Here is an 18290-nt window from a genome sequence, read left to right on the forward strand (position 1 = left end):
GAACCCACCGGGTTTCCGTAGCCAACACGTCCACTGGAAACCAGGAATGACATCGGCTAGCCAGCTATCAACACATAAATGTACGGATAGACTACGGCGAATCTGAACCCGTTCTGTGTTCTAGTGTTGTTGTAACACAATCCGATGGCTGCACAGAAGATCAACGAGGCGCACGATCATATAGCCAAGGCTGAAAAATAGTAAGATTCCTGGATGTCTGTCTAGCTGTTAGCTAGCTGGCAACGTTACTGCAACCATCTGGTTGAGCTAAACCACCTAAGGTTTTGTAACATTTAAATAGCTTTCCTCTGACAGTCAGTCTACTGACTGACTGTGGGATTCTATTGTCATATTCATGCACGTCATCCTAGTAGAGGACTAGCTAGTAGCAGCTTCCTAGTAGCAGAGTGCCATTCTGTCATATCGAACTTGTAGTCATAGCTCTGCCGTTTGCCGCAGGCACGCCTCTCAGCTACGACTCAGCTAGCAATATTTTGTTATAAAATGTTCTAAGAATGTGAAAACATTAGCAGAAGGTGTTGGGAGTGTTCGCCAATGTTGTGGGTAGCTGGGGAGGACTATTACCTAATTTGTGCCCGTCTGTCCTTTTGTCTGTGCCTTTCTGTCGTATTTATCACCGTCTACAGTCTAAAGACCAGTTTTATGAAGTGGAAGCCAGACTATGACAGCGCAGCATCAGAATACTCCAAAGCAGGTATGGTCTGCCGAGCAGCAGGACGTTGGTCTGTCTCCCTTAAGCAGGACCTGTACACAGCGGGATGAGGCAGACTGGCTGACTGACCAGCAGACAGTCTGCATGTGAGGAGATACCAGTCTGTTCTCCCTGGCGATGCGTGGATGTCTTACTGGGGATGTGCCTGTTGTTCCTGAGAGTTACACTGGTCCTGCTGATATCCTTACTGCTATATCTGTCCCTGCTAGTATTGTAATGTTGAATATATCCCTGCTAGGATCCCAATGTTATATCAGAGTTCTAGTGCATCTGTGTCTAACATCAAAAAGCTAGAAATTCGATGGTGTGGGTGGGCGGTATTTACACTGAGGAGTGGGTTGAATGAACTTGGTTACTGCATCACATTTACCTCCTCCCCTCCCTCCTGGCCAGCGGTCGCCTTCAAGAACGCCAAGATGCTGGAGGAGGCCAAAGAGGCGTACCTTCAGGAGGCCGAGGCCCACACCAACAACAAGACGTATCTTTGTGACCTTTAACCCCTAGCCCCTTACCCCGAATTACTGTCCACTGACGCCAAATTACTGTCCACAATAGAGCGGTCCGTATCTTTTTGACCTTTAACCCCTAGCCCCTGACTCCAAATTACTGTCCAGAATAGAGCGGACCGCCCTGGGTTGTTGTCAGACTCTATCTGTACCCAGCCTAGACCGTAGAATACAGACTTCAGAACCCAATATTAAACTGATATCAAACCTCTTTGTCCTTGACTATGACCTGTAGTCTATTCCACGCTGCCAAGTGAGTATCACCCTGCTCCTTTGTTCATGGAGAGCATTATGATGCTGATAATGTAAGCTATTACAACTGTGCCCTGGTGGTGGGCTAACGCTGTCCGTTTGTTTCAGAGCTCTGGAGCAGGCAGGCATGATGCTGAAGGTGAGTCTGTCTGCTGCCTGGACCCACACCTGACCAGCTGGCTCCAGTTTAGTAGACTCTTTCTGATAGTTTTCGTAGTATGATAAGTGTGTGTGTGTGTGTGTGTGTGTGTGTGTGTGTGTGTGTGTGTGTGTGTGTGTGTGTGTGTCCGTCCGTCCGTCCGTCCGTCCGTCCGTCCCAGGACATGCAGCGGCTGCCTGAAGCCATCCAGTACATTGAGAGAGCCAGTATGATGTATGTGGAGAACGGCACGCCTGACACGGCAGCACTGGCCCTGGACAGAGCTGGGAAGTACGTACTAGATCATAGCAGATCACACTAGATCACCTGAGCTCAGACTAGATCACCCTAGACCATAGTGGATCATAACAGATCACACTAGATCACCTGAGCTCAGACTAGATCACCCTAGACCATAGTGGATCATAACAGATCACACTAGATCACCTGAGCTCAGACTAGATCACCCTAGACCATAGTGGATCATAACAGATCACACTAGATCCGACTATATCACACTAGATCCCTCTGATCTAGATCATAGTAGATCATAACAGATCACTGTCAATCATAGTAGATCATAACTATATATATATATATCACTTTATATAAATAAAGTGTATTATTATGATGATGATGATGATTATTATTATTATTATTATTATCACGCTAGATCCATTACTTGACCAGCCATCTCTCTATTGAGTATACCTGTATAAACAGTTAGCACAGACATTTTTGCAGCACAGCAGAAATATATCAGAATCAGATAGATAGTAAAGTCATGATCAGATGATGCCTGAGTCGGTTAGGAGTGTTGTTAGCAGAGGGTTAAAGATGGCGCTGTTTCCCGAAGTCCTGTTAGCGGAGATGTGAGGTGTTTCCTCTTCCTGCCCCAGGCTGATCGAGCCCCAGGACCTGGGCAAGGCCGTGGACCTCTACCAGAAAGCTGCCTCTGTGTTCCAGGTACGGCGATGCCACACAATGACAGTCGGAGTTGACATGAACATGTAACACTACTGATGGTCAGCTGCTCTGTGCATTTTGATACAATATTGTGTGTACTGTAACTGTACTGTAGTCTACCAGTGATTTGGATGTATACAGTAGACGGCTACAGTAGGAAGCACATATGCTGTCTGTCTGCAGAATGAGGAACGTCTTCGCCAGGCGGTGGAGATGGTTGGGAAGGCATCACGCCTACTCGTCAGACAACACAAGTATGCTCTCTCTTTCCCTCTCTCTCTCCTGCTCCGGGTGTCTCTGTCAATACTCCTTCTCCCTCACTCCTCCCTGTAACCGCTGCTGCTGGTGTGCGTGTGTGTGTGCGTTGTGCGTGTGCATGTGTGTGTGTTGTGCATGTGTGTGTGTGTCTGGCAGGTTGGATGAGGCAGCAGTGTCCATCCAGAATGAGAAGAACATATACAGAGAAATAGAGAACTACCCCACCTGCTTCAAGGTACCGATGGAGAGTTGCTGTGTTTACATCCTGAAGTAATCTGAGGAGCGATCAGACTGACTTACTCATATCTCTCTCTCTCTCTCTCTCTCTCTCTCATCTCTCTCTCCCTGTTCCAGAAAACCATAGCGCAGGTGCTGGTGCACCTCCACAGGAACGACTTCGTAGCAGCAGACAAGTGTGTGAGAGAGAGCTACAGGTAACCATGGTTAACACCTTTTCCCCCTGGCGCTGTGAGGGTGTATCAGCCTGTGTGTGTCCTCAGTAGTATAGTAACCCCGGCTCTGTGTGTGTGTGTGTGTGTGTGTGTCCGTTCAGCCTGCCAGGGTTCAGTGGCAGTGAGGACTGCGAGGCGTTGGAGCAGCTTCTGCAGGGATACGACCAGCAGGACGAGGAGCAGGTCCACAGGGTCTGCAACTCCCCACTCTTCAAGTACATGGACAACGATGTGAGTGTGTCCGGTCCAGATGCATACTCTCTGTAGTATAGTAGCATGGGTGTGTGTGTGTGTGTGTGTGTGCGTGTGTGTGTGCGTGCGTGCGTGCGTGTGTGCGTGCGTGCGTGCTTGCGTGCGTGCGTGCGTGCGCGTGTGCGTGCGTGTGCGCGTGTGTGTGCGCGTGCGGGTGTGTGTTGTCGTGCTGTATGCTGATTCAGGTCTTTATCTTGTTTGTCTCCAGTACTCCGAGGCTATCAGCCTGTATTATAGTAGTCTGACTCAACGGATGTAGGTTTTGGCAATAAACCTTGTCATTCGTTGTCAGACTGCCCAATCAGTGGCGACGCAAATTAATCTGATTCGGCCGAGAGATTCTCTCGGCACCAATCAGATTCGATCCAGACTATTTTGCAAGAGCACCGTCGCTGCGTCCGGGGCTGGCTCCGCCCAAGACGACTGTGATTGGTTTAAAGAAATACTGCCTTTTTTCCCCCCCTTATTGCAGAATGGTAATATGTCCAGCCAGACCTGTCTCCGGCGCTGGCACAGCGTAAACAAAGTGTGGAGATCTGGCTATGTGAGACTAGTAGTATAAGTAACCTGTTAGTGTATGGGTGTTTGATAGTTGATTGTGTGTGTGTGTGTGTTTATATGTGTCTGTCCTAAGTACTACAGTAACCTAGGTGTGTGTTCCCTCAGTAATGCAGTCACCTGTGTGTGTGGGTGTGTGTGTGTGTGTGTGTGTGTGTACATGAGCGTCAGTAGTCCTGTAACCTGAGTGTTTTCTTGTCTGTGTGGTCCTCCAGTATGCAAAGCTGTCCATCAGCCTGCGTGTTCCAGGAGGAGGGAAGAAGAAGAAGGCTGAGGGGTCGGAGGTCGGGGGCGGAGAGGCGGGGCCTGGGGAGGACGAGGACGAGTACGCTGGCGGATTGTGTTAGCCCTACCCACAGGGGACACACACTTCCTGTTCCCGTCTGGGGTAGGGGCACTTCCTGGTGGGAGGACCATCACTGAGCATGCCTGCAGGGTCACAACGTCGGCAAGCGCATCCCAGGGCAGTGCAGCATCAGAATCATGGCGACATGAGCATGACAGTATATGACAATGGTATATGATGTCAAAACTGTGTCCCAAATGAATCAGATGTATGATTTGAATATTTTGTCCCTACTGGGTTCACTGCCTTGCTTCACATTTCTCTATATCTGAAAATGTTCTTTCTGAATCTCTTGTGTGGAATGAGGTCTTTGATTTGGAATGCTGATTTGATTTAGAAGATATCTGACATGAGACCTGGACATGGGGGGGGGGGGGGGGGGGCAGGTGTATACAATAATGGTGCCTGTAGTCTGGTTGTTAGCAGTTATCTATCTCTGTTGCCGAAGTGTCTACCGTGCCTACTGCAGGCCTACTATGCTGGCGACAGCAGGCTGGGGTGTTACCGTTTGTTGACTTATTTATCTGATTGTTTACTTGTGTGCTTCTCTTCAAATAAACTGGAATGGAAGAAGAAACAAAAGCAGTTTTCAGACTTCTTTATGCTGAGATACCTGAATCACACTGACACCACTAACTGTTACTGTTTACACCAAGACAAACACATGATATCATTTCAGTCTGGACACGGAACACTACAGACACTGACAGTAGGCCTGGCCCAATGCATAGATGGAGGGTCTGGATCACATTATGAATGACGTTGGTTAACATATCAAACAGCTCTAACATACGTGTTCAATAACATACATTTTCAATACTTTTTTTTTCAAGCAATGATAACCAACACAGTACATGTAGGCTACAGTCTGCTAGCTACTCCTCACATAAATCTCTGTCTGCCTGTCTTGTCTGTTTGCCTGTCTGTCCCGCTGCCTGTCATTCTGCCTGTCTGTCTCTGCCTGTATGTTTTTTCTGTCTGTGTCTTTATGTGTGTGTCTCTGTGCCTGTCTATTTATCTGTCTGTCTGTCCGTCTTCCTGTCTGTCTCTTCACAGGTCTTCATTAAGTCAGTTATGTTCCATTTTTCACATCTGCTCTGTCCCTCCCAGGAACGGAGGAGGAGAACGAGGAGGAGAGTAGAAAGGAGAGATTAGGAGAACGGAGAGGAGGGATCAGGTCATCAGGCTTCAACATCACCTCTGACCCTGCTCTCTCTCTCCTGTCTGTTTAGATTTCCAGCCAATCAGCTCTCGGGACAGGATATTGCACAACCCAGGGTTTATGGTTCCAATAGTGCCCAGCCCATCAGGGCCGACAGCAGCCAATCAATCACATCCTTTGGTCAGGAACACAGAGCTGATGGACATACTGTATGGATGGACGGCTGCCAATCCAATGGACGGCAAAAACAGCTCCTTCAGTCCGCTCAGGGGTTTGCTCACAAAACTGATAAGGGGACCCTTTTCACAGTCTCACCTGTCTGAAACTAACTGATAGGGGGACCCTTTTTACAGTCGCTCCAGGATGTAGGGAGCCCATGCGGCTTCCTGTTCTGCCTGCCGCCATTGTGCTTCTATCTACCAGCTTCTGGGGCTTCTGTGAGGGTTCCCGAGTCGACCTCTGGTCAGAGTGATCACTTGTTCTTCTCCCTGGTCCACTTGATCATGGTCTCTGGCGAGCGGTAGAGGAAGATGAGCTTGGCGTACAGCTCCTCCTCCAGCTCCAGCTCGCCGGTCTCGCGCACCAGGAAGATGTCGGTGCACAGCTTCAGGATGCGGTCCACGCACTGCAGCTCCTCGAACATGATGGAGTGGGAGATGCCGCTGAAGAACTCCCGGACGAACTTGCCTATCACCAGGACGACGGAGGCATACAGCCCCATGATGCTGCAGGAGAGACAGAGATGCTGATTGGCTGCTCGCCAGGGCCTGCCACCTCTCTCACTACAGACACACAGAGATGCTCAGCTCGTCCAACTCATACCATTTATGACCATACATCACAAACATACAGCACTGTTGTATAATATGTTAATAAGAAGTGTTGCCTCCTGTGTGTTGACAGTATTGTGTGTTGAATATATTGACAATGTGTACTAGTATGCATTGACAGTGTGTTCTAGTGTGTGTTGAATATGTTGACAATGTGTTTTTGTGTGTGTTGAATATGTTGACAGTGTGTACTGGTATGTGACAGTGTGTACTAGTGTGTGTTGAATATGATGACAAGAAAGCTGTGTCCTGATAGAGACATGTATATTCTTGCGTCCTCATCCCTACAGCAGGTGCTATGGTAAATGTTGACGTGTATATATTCTAGTGTCCATACAGCAGGAGGTGTTAAGGTAAATGTTAACGTGTATAATCACCCGTATCCAGCCAGGAACCCGAGGCTGGGCGGGCTCACTTTGTCGCTGAACACGTAGATCTGTAGCCCCGCCCCCCTCTTCCCTCCGAAGGTCCCACCGCCCATCTGGATCTTGCTGGCTGACGGCTGGTCGACAATCCACCACTCCTGAATCTCCCCGCTGCCGTTAGTGGTACGCTCCAAAGCCAGCAGAATGTCCTTATAGCCTTTATCTGGCATGGGACAGGGCAGGGTAATGATCAGTGATGGGCAGTAGTACTGTGATACTCTCACACTGTGATGTTGTGATACTGTGATACTGAGATATAGTTCAGTACTGGAAGGCAGGTTGGGGTAATGCTTTTGAAACTATGGATTAAGGCTACACTGGCCTGTCAGAAAACAGACAGAAAATGTATCTAATTGTCTGAGTCAAAAATGGATGATTACCTTTATACAGCTTTTCGATGGGTTTGGCGTTGGAGTCACTGGGAGCTCTGATGAAGCAGGGAAACACCTGCTCTATCACCCTGGAGACCACATAACAACACTATTACACTGAGTGTGTGTACTGATTGATAATGTGTAAATTCTCCCTGTGTGTGTGTGTGTGTGTGTGTGTGTGTGTGTGTGTGAGTTTATGTATGCATGCGTGTGTGTGTGTGTGTGTGTGTGTGTGTATATGTGTGCTCACACGGCCTGGTTGCGTGTTCCGTTCAGCAGGTTGATGAGCTCCTGCCGGGTCGTCATGTCCAGATAGGTTACGTGTTTGTCCGTCGCCACCTCAGCCTTGGCGCCCAGACTCAAGTTCCTGACCGAGGCAAGCATTATGCAAAATCATAAAGTCATTTCTCAATTGAAATAACATCGTTTTCAATGTTTTTTCTAGTATTTTATTGAGACTGAAGTAGTGCTATGGTAATATTGCAGTGGTAGTGCTATGGTAGTATTACAGCAGTACTGCTATGGATAGTATTACAGTAGCACTATGGTAGTATTACAGTAGGTTATTAGTACTATGGTAGTATGGCAGTAGTAGTACTATGGTAGTATTGTATTATATTATCATGGTAGTATTTCAGCAGTAGTACTATGGTACAATAGTAGTATTATAGATTAGTATAAGTATTATGATAGTACTACAGTAGTAGTGCTAGTAGCAGTACCTCTGTATGGTCCAGGACATGGTGACAGGAAACTGTTCCTCGTAGCTGAGAACATCCATGAGGTTCTTCCTGCTGGGGGGGCTGATGGTCCAAAGGGAATTGCTGCTGCCCTCCAGCTCCGCCACCGTCAGGTCTTCCCAGGTATACGCCTCCAGGAACTGCATCGCCGTCTGGAGCCCCACAGACCAACACAGACACGTCGTGTTAGTCTCACCATAGACGAGCTCTGGGCACCATGTTTACAGCTAATATCTACAGCATTGACAGCGCTGCACTGCGACTAGAACAGAGTTACAGGGATGTCGTTGTAGACTAAAACAGACTGAGTTACAGGGATGTACAGTAGTGGTATAGTAGAACAGACTGACTTACAGGGATGTAGTTGTAGACTACAACAGACTGACTTACAGGGAAGTAGTGGTAGACTAGAACAGACTGACTTACAGGGAAGTAGTGGTAGACTAGAACAGACTGACTTACAGGGAAGTAGTTGTAGACTAGAACAGACTGACTTACAGGGATGCAGTTGTAGACTAGAACAGACTGACTTACAAGCATGTAGTTGTAGACTAGAACAGACTGACTTGCAGGGATGTAGTGGTAGACTAGAACAGACAGACTTACAAGGATGTAGTTGTAGACTAGAACAGACTGACTTACAGGGATGTAGTGGTAGGAGTTCATGAAGTCGGAGAAGTCAGCTGCTGAGACATCCTTCAGCTGGTTCTGCTGGGCACTCATAGTGAAGATGGGCTGGAGGGATGGAGGTAGTTACCTTACTAATGTCATGTAACTAAAACAAGTGATTACATGTTAACTAATCAACTAATTAAGAGCAACGTCATTACGTGAATTATAACATGTACCTCGTCACACATGTATAAGGTAATTTACATGTAATGTACCCAATCCCCTACAGCAGGCATTCCCAAACTGTGAGGCGCGCCTCCCCTGGGGGGCCCCAAAGAAATTCAGGGGAGGCGCGGAGGGATGGTTAGAAAGAAAAAAAAAGAAGGAAAAACATGTTTTTTTATTTTAGAATTGTCTATGGTTTTTATGAATGAAATAAGATTTTAAAGGTCAGAAAATCAAAATAAATAATGGGAGAGATGTATACTAAATTTGTGGATGCAGAGAGAGCCTCCCCCCGCAGGCATGAATGTATTGTGCGAAAACATCATAATGTTAACTAGCAACAGGTGCCACCGAGCTAACTTAGCTGTGTAACGTTATGGGCTAGCTAACGCTGCCTTGCATAATGGACACATTTCGTGGGTTGGGGGGGGCGCGGGTGTGTCACTGTTTTCAGAGGGGAGGCCCACATTGATGGAGTTTGGGAACCCATGAACTACAGAGATGATGGCCCTCCCTCCATCTCCCCGTCCTACCTGAAAGCCTCCGAGGGTGATGGTGACAGATACGTCCAGGGGCTTGTTGACCACGCCGGCCACAGACTTGACCAGCGACATGAAGAGCAGGGGGAACCAGACGATGCAGATGAGCAGCATGACGATCATCCCTCCCATCCCGTACTTCACCACCTTCTTCTTCTTCTGCCCCCGCGGCTGGGGGTAACGCTGGGAGCCATGGTGACAAAGGTCAACGGGGTTAATCGTGGTCTGGTTTCAAATCGACGTTGGGATAAAGGATGTGGGATGCGATGTGGTGTTAACGCTGAGCCTCTCCTCTCCTCCTCACTACCAGGAGCTGCCTTCCTCTTCTCCTCCTTCTAACCACTAATAGCAGTTCTCATCTTCTCCATCCCACCTCACCTTCTCTGACTCCCTCCAGCACTTGAGGACGAAGATGTGTGCGTAGATGTCCTCCACACAGATCCAGCTGGACAGGCTGAGCGTGGTGTCCGTCCAGACCCAGTCCATAACTGCTCGCAACTCCGTCAGAAACGGGACCAATCGGAACCTGACAGAAGCAGGACAGAAGGTTAGGAATACAGGGGAGGAACCTCATCAGTTAACCTTGGTCAGAAACCAACCCTGTCAACCTGGGTCAAGAACAATATCCCTACATCAGAAGATATACATTGTAAATGAGAGGCTAGAGCAGAGATGACCCCTACGGTGGCAAGGACCACCGGCTGGCTGTGTTAATGAAACCAGAGCTGTGATTGGTTGTGGCTTACCCTTGGAACAGGAAGAGGTTGAGGTAGTTGTAGCTCTTGGTCAGGAAATTACCGAGGACGCGGGTGGGGTAGCCACAGCGGATCTGATAGGCTGACAGGCCGAAGTAGATACACTTGACAAAGTACCAGAGCTGGGCCACGGTGTTCTGGCTGAAACGCCTGGTGGTGGGGTGGGGGGGGGGGTCAGAGGTATCACAGGTTAGGATCGGATATCCTCATCCCAGTTTTAACTGTTTGTTGTTGTCTGAAACTTTGTGTTTATGCTGTCCTTCTTGGCCAGGTCACTCTTGTAAAAGAGATTTTAATCTCAATGAGTTTTTTATCTGGTTAAATAAAGGTTGAATGAAAAATCCCGAGCCTACCAGCCATCAGCATAACATGTTACGGTCAACAGCACTAGCTGCAGGGCTAGGGTTAGGGCTGGAGTTCGGGATTGGGGTTAGGGTTGGGGTTAGGGCTGGGGTTACGGCTAGGGTTAGGGCTAGGGTTAGGGCTGGGGTTGGGGTTAGGGTTGGGGTACGGGTTAGGGGAGTTAGTCCTATGGTAGTTCCGTACCTCTCAGTGACCCCCGGCAGGATGAAGAACATCCAGAAGTGTATTCCAAACACCAGGATGACCTGGAAGATGACCTTCCCCATCACGGTCTTCCTCAGGTAGAGCGCCCGGTCCACCACCATGGTACCAAACTGGATCAGAACCATCACCAGGAACGCCTCCGGGACCTGGTCCTCTGACAGCGAGGACGTGATGTCAGCTGCCGCAGAGTGCTTCTGTGGGCGCGACCGGAAGATGCGGTTAGACAGGAAGTATGGCTAGACAAAGGCCCAGATGAAACGTCAGGCTGGTCTCGTGGTACCCTACTCTAATTCTCTCTTTCTATCTCCATGACATAAAGCAGTGCTTGTGTACTAAATACCTCATTCAAATTCAAACTAACCCCAAAGGCCCAGAAGCCAAAGACGATGATGATGAAGTCCACAGTGTCGGCAAGGAACATGAGAACGTAGACGTCTGTCACAGCGCTGTACTCGGGGTGGATCAGATTGTAGAAGAACTGACGAATGGGAAGGTAGAACTCTAGCGTCCTGGAGAGAGGAGGGACATGGACAGGTGTTTTACTTGAGTTGTAGTTAGTCGGATGGATGTACAGTATTAATGGTTAGATGTATCGATGGGTAGACTGATAAGTAATTGCTGCAGGTTGTGTACTTGTTGAGGGTGAAGCTCTTGGCTCTGATCAGCTGCTCCCTGAGTTTCTCCAGAATCGCCTTCTTCCTGCTGCGCGGCTGGACACTGCCCACGCTGCCTCCTCTCCTCAGACTGCCCCGCGAACTCACACTGTCTACACACACACGCGCACACACACACACGCACACATGCACACACACATGCACACACAAACACATTCGTTAAAACATTATGAGAGCTATTCTGTCTGTTTTCTCAGCTTGGGGGTGGGGCCTCACCTCTGAATGGGCCGGAGCGCTGTGAGGTAGCACTCTTGCGGCGTAGTGGTGTGGAGGTGGAGTGGGCGTGTCTGGAGAGGCGCCGCCGCACTGACTCCTGGGAGAAGGGGTGGGAGAGGCTTCCGGAAGGCTGCTTGTCTCCCTCTCTGGCCTTGCTCTGCCCCTTCCTGTCAGAGTCGCTGTGGGGATGCTGGGAGGGTCTGCCACCTCCCACCCCCACTCCTGAGTCATCCTCATCCCACAGTCCGTGACACTGGGGTCAAGGATAACAACATCATCAACATCATCATCAACAACAACAACAACAACAACATCAACAACAACGACAACAACAACAACAACAACGACAACAACAACAATAACAACATTATCAACAGCAACAGTATCATTATCAACAACAACAACAACAACAACATGAAGGGATAGGCAGTTACTAAGGGTATTTAGGGACGAGGAGGGGTTGTTAGGGGTAGGAGGGGCAGTCAGGGATGAGGAGGGGTATTTCAGAGTCAGGAGGGGTAGTTAGGGATGAGGGGGTAGTTAGGGACGGACGGGCTACCTTGAGGATGGAACGGTGGAAGAAGAGCGCGAGCAGCTGGATGAGGTCGTAGTGGACGTATCCCTCCTTCTTCTCCACGCCGATGATGTTGGGCGGGTGGAAGGGCTTGGTCCGGTCCAGCTCCACGTTCTGGTTGAACGGGAAGAAACCAAACTGGAAGAAGTACTTTATCACTATGGTAACCTGGGGGAAAGAGAGAGAGAGGGGAGGGATACATGTATTAATATTATGAAAAGTTATATCAATTTATCTTAAAGCTGGTTTATTTTCCCTCGTTGCATCCTGAGGCAGGTGTGGGCTGTACCTCAGTGTAGACGATGGCGGTCATCCAGAAGCGCTTGGAGGGCCGTGGCACAGAGAGCATGGCCCAGAGGAAGAGGAGCACGGGCAGGACCAGCGTGGCGCAGCTGGCCGACACCATGTGGTTGAGGATGATGACCAGGTAGCAGACCATCTCCGACCGCGCCACCAAGATGTTGTACAGCGCATAGCACAGCAGCAGCAGCGCCGGCTGGTTGCCGTAGAAACGATCTGATGCCTCCAGCTCCTCATCATAGAACATCCTGTGGGCGGAGGGGGGCGGGGGTTGATTTATCTGGGTATTTGGGTGAACTGTGCCTTTAAAAGGGTCGCTGGATCTGAGTGAGTGTAGGAGCCTGCGATTGGCTGCCTGACTGACCTGTTGCTCAGCAGGTCACTGGCAGTCATCTCGTGGGTCAGAGAGGGGAGGGTCGCTTCTAGCTCCACCTTGTCCTCAGGCGCCACGACAATCAGACGCTTCTGCCTGGTGGCCCTGCCCGCCCCCGCTCCCTGTGCGTCCAGCCCCAGGGCCAGGCTGTAGGAGGGGGGGATGTCGGCCTCCGTGGTGGGGGTAGCGGGGGTCTGGCTGGGGGGGTCGGCCGGCTGGAGCTCGGAGGAGAGGGAGCAGGCGGGACACCAGCCCTGCCGCTCCCAACCCCCCGCCGCCTCGGAATCCCCCTCCTCCTCGGACCCCTCGTACTGCTCCCCCAAGCAGGAGGCCGGTTGGCCGGGGGGGTCTGTCTGCGAGGGGGGGGCCAAGTCCTCCGGATAGGCTTGTTCTGAGTGGAGTGCCGTGCACTCAGGCAGTTCACTGATGAGACAGGGAGATCACGTCATGTTACTATCATCATCAGGCGTGAAGTACTGTATTATTACATTAGATACAGTACCTCTGTGGAGCATTAGGGGCAGTGTTTGTTGCTGTATTATGTATTTCAGTTATGCAGGATATTGCCTCTCTCTGAATGAGGTCTCGTTAGAGGAGAGGAGCGCAGCTCACCTGGCCACCTCCCTGCTCTCCACCGAGGAGGAGGAGGAAGAGGAGGAGGGGAGGTCCAGCCCCGCTATCTTGCAGAGTTTGGGGCGTGGCCTTTGGCTGGTCCGGGGTATGGGAGCGCCACCCCCCTCCGAGTGGTCGGGGGTAGACTGACACGAGTACAGCAGGGTGGCGTCAGTATGCATACTGGAGAGAGGGTGGGGGAGAGGGAGGGAGAGAGGGAGGGAGAGAGGGAGGGAGTGAGGGAGGGAGAGAGGGTGGGAGAGAGGGAGGGAGAGAGGGAGAGAGAGAGGGAGGGAGAGAGGGTGGGAGAGAGGGAGAGAGAGAGGGAGAGAGAGAGGGAGGGCAGGAGATGTTGAGAGAGATTAAGGGCAGATGCGCAGTCCATCTCATGACTTCATATCAGGATAGAACTGAAGCAGAGCTTAACTGTCTTCTATTGATAGAACCATGGTAGAGCTTTACTGTCTTCTATTGATAGAACCATGGTAGAGCGCCTTCTATTGATAGAACCACCAGCTTTACTGTCACACTTTATCAGAAGTGTTACCTGGACAGACTGTCATGTGACATAACAGAGTCTTGGCTCTCTTGCTGATAGGCTGAACTCTGCCACTCGGCCCCCTTGGAAACTGAGTGTGAACTCTGCCAGTCGGCCCCCTGGGAAACGGAGTCTTCAGGGTGTTTCTCCAGAACAGACTCAGCAGACGCAGCCTTACACATCTGCTGCTGGTAGTACACATGGATGTTCTCTCTGGACGGGACGTTCCCCTGGGAGAACACACAACCAGCATCAGACTGGGACAGGGAACACAGACACTGATGGAACAATGATGGAATGCTGACTGAATACTGATGGAACACTGATACAACACTGATGGAACACTGATGGAACACTGATACAACACTGATACAACACTGATGGAACACTGATGGAACAATAATATAACACTGATGGAACACTGATATAACACTGATGGAACACTGACAGAACACTGACAGAACACTGACAGAACACTGATAGAACATTGACAGAACACTAATAGAACGCTGAGAGAACCCTAGCCTCCCCAGGCAGCCTGGCGTGTGATAGGGTTAGAGGATTTACCTTCTTGATTTCCTGTGTAAGCATGCAGCGCTCGATGCGCAGCACAGTGGATATGGCAATGTGCTCCTGGCAGAGGGAGTTGAGCCAGGCCGTCAGGCTGTCCAGCAGAGCCAGCACCAGAACCCAGGAGAACTTCAACACGTTGAAGACCCGCTTCATCACGTTATCTAGTACCGGCAGGGACAGGAGAACCAGGTTTGGAACAGAACAGACTAGTGGAGAGGGAGTGGAGAGGAGATAGAATACATACCTGGTCCTTCTGTCTCCTCCTCCTTCTCCTCCTCCTCTTCCTCCTCCTCCCTCTCCTCCTCCACTTCTATTGCAACATGACCTGCTACACAAATACACCTGTTACATACCTGGTACAGCCCTACACATGTCACATACCTAGTAAAGTACAGACCATATCACTGGCTATGAAGTCGCTAGGCTAGTCCTCTCCCAGACCGGACCTACCTTCCCTCGTCTCCTCCTTCCTCATCTCCATCTTCCTGGTCTCCTCCTTCCTAGACTTGCGTCCTTCAGTATATTTCTGCCAGAAGCGTTGTTTCTCCTGGCTGCGTTCCTTCATGGCAGTTCGGGAGTCTGTGATCCAGGCGTGGTACACAAACTAGAACACACACACCGTTACCCAAGTCAGCCTTTCTCAACCGGGGTGCCGCTGTCTTCGTCAGGGGTGCCGTCAAAACAATAATATTCTGATGTTGCTGACATTAAATAAATAAAATGAATTAAAATTCCAAAAAACAATATCATGAAAATGCAGATCATTAGCCACCTCATACATCATCAAAATGTGTCTTTTGCCAGTTTCCCCATGTTACAACGTCAACACCAGGGTTAGAGGGATTACGTAAATAGCCTACTATAGTGTTTTTTTTCATTACGAGAGTGTTGTGTGAGAGAGGAAGAGGAAAGCACACAAACAAGCATGGAACGTTTTTTGAAAAGAAAGGCTCCAGAAATCAACCTGGAGGGTTCTACAGGCCCTTTCACACCACAGTACTTTTCCCCAGGAACTAGGAACTAGGGGGTGCTAGCTGTGTTCTCACTGCTAGGGACTAGGGTACAGAGGGAACTCATTTCCCTCCAGAAAGTCCCTGGTGGCGAGGTAGTACTAAATATCTAGTACAGGGACTTTTTGGGTGGGGCTGGCAGCGCTGAACATTTCTGATTGGTTGAGTACTGGCAAAGTTTTATTTCAGCGGCGCCATGTTTAAATTAATTGCGCAAAAAAGCTACTGGGTCTTGCTGCTTAGAGGAGCGATCGCAGGGATTTTCCAAACGGAATAAATCCTACACATGTAAACACAAAACTGCTTTGCTAGTTTAGTCTTATTGGAACTAAGACATCTACTGTAGTGGAATTTTTTTTTTTTCCCATGGACAGAAATACGAGGATGAGTTATTTTCTCTCTCCATCTGCAGGCGTAATAAGCAGTCTATAAGCAGGCTAGTCACTTATACTGTCCCTCTGTGCGCTGGTCGCGAGGAGCCCACTGTGTGAACGCAGACTTCCAAGGGTAGTCCTGAACTTTTTAGTTCTCGGAACTAGTTCAATGAACTAAAGGACTTTCTGGTGTGAAAGGGCTTATGTGTTCAAGTTTATTTGTTGGAAGTTTATCTGGAATTGGTTCTGTGGAACTCACTTGGAAGGCAGACTTCTTTGGCGCCTCTTCCTCCTTCTTCTCCTCCTCTTCCTCCTCCTCCTCACTGTCCGATTCAAACAGGTAGTAGTTACCGCTGCGCACCACTAGGAGGAGAGGACAGGACAAATGTCCAGGTTTATAGACAGCATAGTCTGACACTTAGACTGAATTGCCATTTCATTTCACTTCATTATTCAGCCTGAAAGTGCTCCCAGCGCAGCTGTTTTCCGAGAGGGGCGTTGCCAAAGAGGACGTCCTCGACGATTAGTTCATCCCCTAACCAGTTTAATTCCGTCATCAAAGGACGCTGATTAGCCTTGGATTGGAGAAGTTATTCTGGATGAGAGCCTTTTCCAGACCCTTAGTCATTTTCTCAAATGAAAATGGCCGTGCGATTCAGAGGCTGGAGCCAGGCTATAGACAGCCCACACACACGATGATCACCAGCCCTTTGCCTGTTTTGGAATTACCGTCTAGTAGAATATACAGCTAATAATATATCATATATACTGTATATAATCTGCTACCAGTCTGTCACACTAATCATCCATTACTGGTATGTCTGGAAGAGAGCCTGATGTCTTTTGAGCTATGGCCTCCGGGGTGACTTACTAGAGGCGTGGTCGACCCAGGGTCTCCACCACTCCTTCCTCCTCCCTCCTTTCCTCTCTCTCTCCGTCTTCTCTCTCTCCGTCTTCTCTCTCTCCTTCTTCTCTCTCTCCGTCTGGCCTGCGGGGAGAGGGACATCACGCTGGTAAAGGAACATTCCACACTGAAGAGTCTCAGATTCAGAGTTTGCCCTCAGTAGCGGCACCCACCCTGCTCCTGCTGCTGGCCGGGGGGCTCCGGGTCCCTGCGGGGGTCCTGGTCCTTGGGGGTGGCCCTGGGGGGCCCGCGGGCCTCAGTGCTCTCCTGGACCAGACTCAGCAGCTTCTCCTTCCCTCTCTTGAACCTTTTCTGCCGACTCTTGATACGGTCCATCCTGAGAGCACACAGAAGGCCAGGAGAATCAGTGTGCGTGGAGTGTGTGTGTGTGTACAAGCGTGTGTGTGCGAGCGTGTGTGCATGTGTGTGTGTGTGTGTGTGTGAGCGTGTGTTCTCACTGTCTCTTCAGCAGGTCCATAGACTTCTTCTCCACCTCCAGTCTGGCTCTGACAGCTTTAACGAAGGTGGCCTGGAACAGCTCCGCTCCTCTAGAAACACACACACACACACACACACACACACACACACATTTAAAATGCTTTATTTGCCAGTGACACATACAGTACACACACAAATGCTTAGTTTACTGACAAGATACACACATGTTCAGTTCATGACAAACACACACAAATCTATCACAACTATGCACAGACAGACACACACACACACACACTGATAAGAGGGTTTTCTGTCTTAAGTGCCTTAGCTATTCTCAGCACAAGAACCTATACAGAACATGCCTTAGTTGGTCATGGTCAAGGGGTCTGGAGGTGATCAAGTGTACATCCATAAGAAGAAAACTTCCCACTGGTGTACAAGGTCATAGTTGGAGAGAACTTTAGCCATTGGACTGAAACTATGTATAGGTACAGACCACCGACTATAAAGGTGGGACAAAGTCAATACCATGTTGTCTGATTAGGGAGCACATGTTTCTCTGTGACTGACCCAGAATTCTGTATGCTGTTGTACTAAATACACGTTGAATCTGATCTACAATTCTGTTCAGCAGACTACTTTCCTCTTCGGCCATTGACACGTCAATACCATCAATAATCATCATACAGTATATCACACACACACAAACACACACACACACACACACACACACACCTGGAGGCGAGGATCTGAGCGGAGCGGATGTCTGCCACTACGTGCAGGAAGTAGTAGCTCATGAAGACGCGTCGCTGTAGCAACAGGAAGGCAAAGCAGATGCTGTCCCAGATGATGCCCGCCTCGTTGCTAGGCAACTCGCACTGCTTGTTGGCCTGCTGCTCCGCTGGGGTTGGGTCGATAAACGTTTAAATCATCATCATGATCATCATCATCATCATCATCATTATCAACCCTACCCCTAGGGTTAGGAATACAAAAATAAAGTACCTACCTAC

At 49.5% G+C, this 18290-nt stretch overlaps 2 protein-coding genes across 2 annotated transcripts in view; one reads left to right on the top strand and one right to left on the bottom strand.

Annotated features, from left to right (window-relative positions):
* The first annotated feature begins 34 nt into the window (after positions 1 to 34).
* Positions 35 to 4817, top strand: LOC311328211 (gamma-soluble NSF attachment protein-like). The gene is made up of 12 exons (XM_084461253.1): positions 35 to 200; positions 648 to 715; positions 1127 to 1211; positions 1475 to 1492; positions 1600 to 1630; positions 1812 to 1921; positions 2530 to 2596; positions 2780 to 2850; positions 3011 to 3089; positions 3209 to 3288; positions 3408 to 3537; positions 4332 to 4817. The coding sequence occupies exons 1-12, from the start codon at positions 145 to 147 to the stop codon at positions 4461 to 4463; spliced, it is 927 nt and encodes a 308-aa protein (XP_084317379.1). The 5' UTR covers positions 35 to 144; the 3' UTR covers positions 4464 to 4817.
* A 1279-nt stretch (positions 4818 to 6096) lies between these two features.
* The window catches only part of LOC311321988 (piezo-type mechanosensitive ion channel component 2-like), a gene marked incomplete at both ends in the record, with an annotated part of 57018 nt that continues 44824 nt past the window's right edge, over positions 6097 to 18290 (bottom strand). Inside the window, 25 exons of the mRNA XM_084454001.1 lie at positions 6097 to 6349; positions 6832 to 7042; positions 7260 to 7339; positions 7504 to 7620; positions 7976 to 8145; positions 8636 to 8728; positions 9364 to 9552; positions 9748 to 9895; positions 10116 to 10274; positions 10671 to 10885; positions 11053 to 11200; positions 11325 to 11457; positions 11582 to 11834; positions 12141 to 12323; positions 12445 to 12703; positions 12820 to 13181; positions 13470 to 13623; positions 13988 to 14208; positions 14546 to 14712; positions 15002 to 15155; positions 16195 to 16298; positions 16807 to 16923; positions 17013 to 17176; positions 17298 to 17387; positions 18013 to 18178. Of these exons, the coding sequence (XP_084310127.1) occupies positions 6097 to 6349; positions 6832 to 7042; positions 7260 to 7339; positions 7504 to 7620; positions 7976 to 8145; positions 8636 to 8728; positions 9364 to 9552; positions 9748 to 9895; positions 10116 to 10274; positions 10671 to 10885; positions 11053 to 11200; positions 11325 to 11457; positions 11582 to 11834; positions 12141 to 12323; positions 12445 to 12703; positions 12820 to 13181; positions 13470 to 13623; positions 13988 to 14208; positions 14546 to 14712; positions 15002 to 15155; positions 16195 to 16298; positions 16807 to 16923; positions 17013 to 17176; positions 17298 to 17387; positions 18013 to 18178 (4310 nt within the window). The remainder of the gene's footprint in view (positions 6350 to 6831; positions 7043 to 7259; positions 7340 to 7503; positions 7621 to 7975; positions 8146 to 8635; positions 8729 to 9363; positions 9553 to 9747; positions 9896 to 10115; positions 10275 to 10670; positions 10886 to 11052; positions 11201 to 11324; positions 11458 to 11581; positions 11835 to 12140; positions 12324 to 12444; positions 12704 to 12819; positions 13182 to 13469; positions 13624 to 13987; positions 14209 to 14545; positions 14713 to 15001; positions 15156 to 16194; positions 16299 to 16806; positions 16924 to 17012; positions 17177 to 17297; positions 17388 to 18012; positions 18179 to 18290) is intronic.

This window comes from Borostomias antarcticus (genome assembly GCF_949987555.1).
Source record: "Borostomias antarcticus genome assembly, chromosome: 2".
NCBI lineage: Eukaryota > Metazoa > Chordata > Actinopteri > Stomiiformes > Stomiidae > Borostomias > Borostomias antarcticus.